Source organism: Pundamilia nyererei, unplaced genomic scaffold (genome assembly GCF_000239375.1).
Source record: "Pundamilia nyererei isolate P.nyererei 1_Seehausen unplaced genomic scaffold, PunNye1.0 scaffold00408, whole genome shotgun sequence".
In the NCBI taxonomy this organism is placed as follows: Eukaryota; Metazoa; Chordata; class Actinopteri; order Cichliformes; family Cichlidae; genus Pundamilia; species Pundamilia nyererei.
The window spans coordinates 274,282-282,299 of record NW_005187809.1 but is presented as its reverse complement, the minus strand read 5'-3'; the positions used below and the strand labels follow the sequence as shown (position 1 = coordinate 282,299).

Sequence of the window (8,018 nt, the reverse complement as noted above, 5' to 3'; positions counted from 1 at the left end):
CACACACACACACACACACACACAGTTGTGCTTTCATATCCTTGTGGGGACATCTAATTGAATGCTTTCCCATCCCTCAGCCTGACCGTAACCTAACTGTGACCCTGACACTAAAACCACGTTCTGAGCCTCAAAAATACCTTCAAACTGGTGAGGACGGGCACTTTTTTTCCCACAAGTATAGTAAACTTCCGAATTTTGGTCTCCACAAAGATTACATGGTAATTACATGAGTACATGGTAAACACACACACATGTAGGCAGAAACACAGACAGCAGGTCAGATTTTGGTGCGTGATGAACTTTGAAGGTGTTGCTCACCTGTCGGGGTTCTGACTCTGTCGTCTTTTTGCTGCAGTGATCAGTGCAGCCTGCAGAGGGCAGCGTTTCAACTTTCACTGCCCGTTGTTGCAGCAGCGGCAGTTTTAATGCACACTCAGAGCTTTGCTTCCTGATTGGATGAATCCTGAGCACTTTTCTTCTGCCTGGTTCTTTGTGACAAGCCTCTGGAAACCTCGTCTGTCAGGGAGAGACCGCTCTCATGCACGAGACGACGACGATGATGATGGACAGGATAACTTCGTTGACTGATCAGTATATGAGATGTTTACCTGAAGCAGCAGCAGCTGATGTTTGTTTTCTTGTTTTCTTTTCAGGTTAAATGTTAGATGACGATGTGAAGACTTTCAAACTTGCTTCATGAGTCGGTGTCGAGCTGTTATTTGCTCGGTGACAATCTTTCACTTGATATCTGACCGGAGGATCGAAGCGGTATCGCCGTGATGCTTCTTACTGTCGGTGACCTCGCCGTCAATAAGATGATGCTGACAGGTGCAGAGGCAGCTTCTATGATTGCATTCACGTTCGTCCTGTTGAAAGTTTCGCTTCTTTGATTGTTGGCCGGAGTGTCGTTAGAAGGAATTTAGCCGATACTAACTTGCTGCTCTTCTTCAGCTCTGGTAATGATGAAGATTAGCTGCTGATGTTCGATCAGAGTCTAAACTGTAACTCTCTCTGTCTCCCTGCAGACTCTGGAACGTTTCCAGGTTCCTGAAAAATGTTTCGGAGCCACGATGTGAGGATCCGTCAGAGCGGTCGAGCCTTCGTGGAAGCGTTGGGGTGTGACTGTGTCGGTGGAAAGAGCGCAGCGCTGTGACGTCCTGACCGCGAACTTCCTGCCCTCGAGATGAGCGCCTCCGAGCCCGCTAACAGTGTCCCCGTCAGGGGCGCGGGCGGCATGAAGCTCCCTCTCCACAGTGCGGGAGACCACAACGGGAATGCTTTCCCAATTTCATCTTCCTCCTCTTCCTCCTCTTCCTCGTCCTGCCTCGGGGAGTCGTCTCCTGAGTCGCTGCGGAGTCTGAGCGGGGGCCGGACCGACAGCCCGCTGGACTACGACATGTTTGACGTTACCCTGACGACGGTGAAAACTGTGACTCTGAAGTCTGTCGTTTCAGACTGGGCGCCCGAGGAGGAGCGTAACCCGGACGACGGCGATGACGGTGACGACACCTCGTTGGGGAAATCTCAAACCGTGACGGAGTCCAACGACAACTCCGTGTCTGTTTACCTGGACGCCAACGGCGACGACTACCACCAGGACAGCTGGAACGACAACCTGACACTCGCCCGATCGCTGACAGGAAACGGCGGCCTCAACAACGAGGACGTCAGCAGTGGAAGCAGTAACGGGAGAAGGCGCAGCTCCTCACCTCCAGACTCGGACGCAACAGAAGTCCCTGCTGATGATGATGATGATGAAGAGGAGGCGTTGTTTGTGTCTGTGAGCTCTGATGTGGACGTGCAGAGAAGCAGTGCGATGATCGCGAGCTCAGGTGGTCGGTCAGGTGACGGCGTCCAGGTGACGGAGGTTGAGGTGGGCGGGCCTGCGGTCCACTGTCCTCCAGAGCCGTCCACAGGACGTCACGCAGATCCTCCAGCCTCTGAAGACCTCAGTGAAGACACACAGATGTCGACTAAAGATGTTAAGAAAACGAGCTCTCCTCCACCTGAAGAGGCTGAAACGGGTGTAGTGGGCTCCAAACCTCCGCCCTCCCAGCCTGACGTGAGTCTGGCAGCAAGACCCAGACCTGCTCCCAGGTCAGCCGCCTCCACAGCTGCCAAACCGCCCGGTCCAGAAGCAAAGAGGGTTTCCAGAGTGGACTTAAAAACAGTCAGAGCTAAAGTGGGATCACGCTCCGCCTCCTCCCCACCGAAACCTGCCACCCAGGTACACGGCAGCCAGGTGTTACTGTGTTTGCTGCACCTCCACCCCGACGTTCACTCGAAATGTTTTATGTGATAGACGACAAGTAATGTAATCACTGATTATTACTGGAACACCTGCACAGGTACACAGACCCATAATCAGCATAATCCATGTTAGCATGTTAGCATGTTAGCATGTTAGCATCGACCTGTAGTCCCAGATTTCACTGAAAGTTTCCTCCAACAAGTCGGTGTAGCAGGAAGTGTAGTGCAGCTGCTCCCTGCACAACACCTGAATACAGGTCACATGGTCACTGACCAGTGTCACATCGCATAAAAACCCTCAAAGTAATTTATTACTTGGCTTAGAAAAGAGTAAAGGGCGTGTTTAATAGAAGCACACAGCAGGGCCTTCTTTAAGTGCGCCCAGACTCTGAGCTGTTGCTTATCAGGTGACATGAACACTCTGACATTTTCAAATGTGTCTTCTACTCAGAATAAATCTGCCCCGTCCAATGGGAAGAGAGCTGTGGTGAGGAAGGAGGTGCAGGCTGGTGATGGAGGTAAAAGACAGCGGTCGTCGGCAGGTCCCATCAAAGTGGCTGTGATCAGAGCAAAGAGCAGGAACATCAAGCCAAACCACAGGAAAGCAGCCGGGGAGCCGACCGTGCCGCAGGAGAAGAGTTTATCCGTCAGCCGAACCCTGTCCACTTCGACCAGCTCGCTGGGCTCAGAGGTCGCTGGGGAAAAACGCCTGAATGCTCCCAGGAAGGCTGACCGGGACGTGCCCGATAAATATGGAAAACCTGATGAGGGGGAAGCAAAATGCCCAAGTGAGGAGTGTGTGGAGGGGCAAACGGAGGGCTCAGGAGAGGCTTCGGTGTCAGCAGCCGCTGTGGAGAAACCACGGACGCCTACCAGGGTGAGTCTGAAGAAGACGTGAACTGCACTCGTCTGCCTCATGAGAGTTTAAACATGTCGTTTTGCACACGAACGATCCGGGAACTCTGGCGGCTCGAGGTGCAAGAAGTAATTCGATATGTGCTTATTGTTGGCAGCACATCTGTGACATAACCAAGTGTCTGCATGTGAGGACGGAGGAGAGGTTTCCTCTCTGGAAACGGTTCAACACATGCAACACACATGAAGCGTGTTTATATACACACGCAAGTCTTTTTAAGCTTTTGCTGGGACAGAGAGCGGAGCTTAAACTGCCTCAGGGTGGATTTGAACATTAGCCCGGGTCGCTGCTCCACCCGGTGAGTTGGTATCGTCACCTCCATCCACGATATTTAATCCTTAACCAATCACAGGTGGTGTTTGAGCCACACCGTACTTTTATATCATATCAAAATAAAAGCTGCAAGACGTTAATGTTAAAGTTCCCAAGAAATGTCCGTCTGCAGGGCCTCCTGCACGCTGTGGCGTCCAGTCTGTGACCTGAGCTCAGGATTTACTTTGAATTCGTGTGAAGGCGGCATGTGGTGCAACAGGGCGAGCTGGATGCAGCGCTGGCGTGAACGTTTCCTCGTCAGCTGATGAGTTTGAAACTCGAGGAGATGAAAGATGAAACGAGCTTCCTGATAAATAACTGCGAGCTTTAGCTGCGCTGATGATGCGCTGAGTTTACAGGAGCGCGCACGGCGAGCGTGCACGGTCTCTGGTATGTGTTTTTGAAGATGTGTAAAACCTGCTGTCACAGGCCGCCCCGGGGGCGGGGCAGATACCTGTTAAACCCTGCTGTGAGAGTACGAATGTTTAAAGGGACACGTCACCACATAATCATCTGTGCACAGCTTAACTGCACGCTTCCTTCTGCAAAGCGATGTGGTTGGTGGCTGTAGTATGGCGGGGAAAGTAGTTCCCGTCTGATTAGTAATGAATTCTGCAGAGGAGGTTCACGGCGCAGCGACGGGCACAGTTTCATGTCCCGTAAATATCTGAATATTCCACACAGACCGCGCACATGTGGTTTGAGTCGGGCCGACGTGACACTTGAGTTTATTTTGGCAGCGATGACGGAAACGCTGCTGCACGCGTGCGCTGCGCTCCATCTTTTCATGTATTACCAGACAATCAGCTGTGCTGCCAGCTTGCATGTTAACACATGATTTAGGGTGAACGCTGCAGTAATCCGCCGGAGGAGGCTCCGAGGTTTCTGATCGGAGTCAATAAAGCAGCTTCTACAACACACACACACACACACACACACACACTCTGCCATAAACTCGCTCCATGTGTGCTCGTGTACTCAGAGGGGGAGGAACATGGAGGGGTGGGGGCGGGGAGAGAGAAAGCTCCTGGCCCCGTCCGAGCTCGGGTTCTCGGGGGGAGTGTACGACACAATGGCAACTGTTTTTGCCCTCCTCGTAGTTGCAGCACACTCCCAGTTTCCCTCCTCCTCATTTCCTTCCCTCCTTTTCCTCCTCCCCTCCAGTTTTAAAAAAATCTCTCTCTCTCTCTGTCACTCCTCCCCTGCTTCGCTCGTCCACATTTCCGACTCTGAGTGGGGAATGGCTAACACCATGGTCTCGCTCTGCAGCTCCGAGCTGCGGCCCCTCGGCTGGGACGCCGTCACTAAACGTCAGCTCTTCTTACAGAAAGTCTCCTCCAAGCTGGGACCCAGCCCCAGGCCTCAGGGAAGAGGCACCAGAGCAGACCGCGGGCCCTCAGGACCAGCTCCGGGCTCAGGGACCGGACCTCCAGGTCAGGGGAGCCCCGGACCCAGGCAAGCCCAGACGGATGGCTCCACGCTGGGAAAAGGTGGGCCGAGTGCTGGGAGTGGAGCTCCAACCACCAAGAGTCAGGGTGAGTCAGTGCAGTGCCTGCTCTCTGAGCACATACCTGAGAGAGACACACACACACACACACACACACACACACACACAGCAGAGACCTAACATACAGTGAGTTTGCAGCTGATGGTTTTGTTTTAGCTGCAGTTTTGCAGAACTTTAATTTATTCGTGTGTGTGTTTTAGTTCCCTGTTGCTCTCGGAGGAAACACTCGGGGATGTTTTTTCCTTAGGCTGGTGTTTACTTCCTGTTTGTTCTTCCTTGTTTGTGTTTTTTGTGATGATGCGTGTGGAGACGTCAGGTAAACTGCTGCTGAGGAGACTTGACCTAAACAGTGCTGTGGGCTCTACAGGGGGTCCAGTGGCCTGTAATTCCACACGTGTGTGTGTGTGAGCAGCTTGTTTTCCAGAGTCACTGAGCCGCAGCGTCATTTACATAGCTGAAAATGCAGATGTGCCTGTTGTGGACGGAGTATTTGTGTGGAGACTCTGTGTAAAGGTCACGTTTTGCTGGACAAAAGCTCGTCTGTCCTCGTCGCTCACACTCGGGAACAAACGGACGTCTCTTGACCTGAAGACGGAAATCTAATGAATGGATTCTTCTCTGTGTTTGAGAGTCTGCACTTTGGATTTTTGCTGCAGGGGGAAATAAGCAGCGCTGAAATCTTCTTGCTAATAAGGACGCAGCTCGCCTTCGTGACTGTGCGATCATCTGTAAGGTTGGTGGGGTTGTGCAGGCAGCACACAGCTGTCACAGCTCCTGTGAACTGGAATAGAGTCATGCTCCACGTCGCCACAGACACTGGGATGGTTGTCTGCAGCTTCCAGGTCTGAAAGTTGGACCCAGTGCAAGAATGCCTTAAACCTGCGTTCTTGTTAATGTCCAGCAGGGGGCGGTGGCTCTGAAGTATCATTGTGACCTCAGCAAACACTTTCCTGCTGAGTTTGTGATCTGTGTTAAACTCTTGAAACAGAGCAGTCAGACTGGAACATCTGACCAGGCATCCTCAGAGCACATCTGTAAGGTTTGGATCGGACACCTGCAGAGCTGCAATACATTGCTGAGCTCTCACAGGAAACACCTGGATGTTCCAGCTGTTTGAAATGGTGTAGTTTGGTAGAGGTGTGTGCCTGAGGCTGCTGAAGTTGTCTGAATGAAACCAGGTGAGCCGAGCGTATCGAGCGCGAGCGGCGAGGAGCGACGTCTTGAGTTTCCAGCCATCAGTTATTAACACATGATTGTAGTTTGGAGCCACAGCACTGGACGCTGCAGCTGTGACGTTTGGGTGCAGATCTGCTGGCAGCGCTGCTGCGGACTCTGTTTGCACATTTCAAAAGGTTCATATTATTATTATTTAAAAAAAACTGTTTTTGTGTGGATCAGCGCGCTTGTATTCAAAAGGTTTCTCCATGTAACGACCTGCTAGGGAGTGTGGGGAGACATGGACACAGACGAACGCGCATTCACACCACCGTATACACAAACAAATACTCGGCACTCACCCGACGTAGAGACACACAAATAGACACTGCACAGACAGTCGCACTCCCCAAACATGCTCTATATCCCGGGTCCAGGTACCCCCGCCCTCAGAGGGGCAAGCCGCACCCGGCCCGGTTGAGATCGTTTCTAACGTGTGCAGTTTCTTTGGCTCGTGTCTGCAGCACCGTTTGCACAACATGAAACTAGTTTTCACAATTTTCTGTGCTCACAGCTCCTTTTTTGTGCGTTTGCATGTCGTGCATGAAATGCACAGCCATTATTGAAGTCGTCAGCAGGCAGCGGCGACGATCACTCAGAGCTGCAGAAACAAAGCGAGTCGGCTCTTTGTTTCTTTAATATCGAGGTCGTGCACGTCGCAGCAGGAACGCTGGAGCCTGTTGGAGGCGCGCGCAAAAACACGAGGTGTGTTTAGTTCAGATGTTTGTGCTGGTGCTGAGAATCAGGTGAAAGGTGGGGATGTCGGGCGGGTGTGGCCGGGGCGTCCTGCTCGGTCCTCGTGCGTGAGCAGCTCTCACCTCACATCCATTTCTGAGGTAACAGAATCCAGCTGCTCTCTGGACGGCGCTTCCTCCAAACTGAAACCAAACGAAGCCAGATGTTTCCTGCTGGCTTCAGTTTTACTGGTGTGTGTGTGTGTGTGTGTGTGTGTGTGTGTGTGTGTGTGTGCGCAGTGAACACATGTCAACCTTTATTCCTTGTTTAACAAGCTCTTTTTCCGTTTACAGCTCTTTGTGCGTTCCCTCTCTCGCTGAAAGTTGGAGGAACTTTAAATGTAATCATTCAAAGCCGAGTCTGTGACGGGACGCAGCAAACAAACACCGGAGCAAACTGCTGCCTGCAGAGAGGCAGAGATGTGATCTGAGGCGAGCTGGGCTGCGGTTGGTTAAACTTCACACCAAGCTCTCCGAGCGGCGAGATTCTGTCGCGCTTCACGTGCAGGAGACGAGCCGTGAGCTTCTGTTTGGACGTGAAGTGTCCGTCCCCTCTGTCCTCGTTCTCTCTGCTGATTGGCTCTTAACGCTTTGCTCGTGCTTCACTGATGCTGCTTCGTGCCGCGGTCCGCAGCCCTCGCCGGCCCACTCAGAGCCGCTGGATGCTTCGCTTGCGTTCACGTCCTGACATCTCGAGTCGCCGCCTGGTGTGAAGAGCAGGGCGGCGGCTCTCGGGGGGAATACGCTCTGCTTTTAGTCTTTTGGAAAGAATGCGTGATTCAGGCCACAAGAATGAGTCTGAGAGGCGGAGCCTCTGTGGAGCGTGGGGGGGGGGCTGTAAGCGATCATGAATATCTTTGTGCTTCAGCTGCAGTCTGATGATCCACGGGTCGTGCTGGTCCTGAAAAATGGTCTGAAGTGAGTTTAAAGGAGCAGACTGATGCTCAGTGAACGCTTTCCTCTTTATTAGGCACACAGGTCAAAAGGTCAAAGTTCATCATTGTTTCTGCTGCTGTTTGTGATTAATGCAGTTCTCAGACACTGATCACCAGAGCAGCTGCCATCATGCTGTGTGTGTGTG

General features: G+C 52.3%; 1 protein-coding gene across 1 annotated transcript in view; it reads left to right on the top strand.

Moving 5' to 3' along the window:
- Positions 1-8,018, top strand: part of LOC102201406 (mucin-19-like) — a 40,201-nt gene that overhangs the window by 8,502 nt on the left and 23,681 nt on the right. The window contains exons 2-4 of the mRNA XM_013915956.1: positions 1,029-2,230; positions 2,705-3,130; positions 4,809-5,016. Coding sequence (XP_013771410.1) covers positions 1,187-2,230; positions 2,705-3,130; positions 4,809-5,016 — 1,678 coding nt within the window. The 5' untranslated portion in view covers positions 1,029-1,186. The remainder of the gene's footprint in view (positions 1-1,028; positions 2,231-2,704; positions 3,131-4,808; positions 5,017-8,018) is intronic.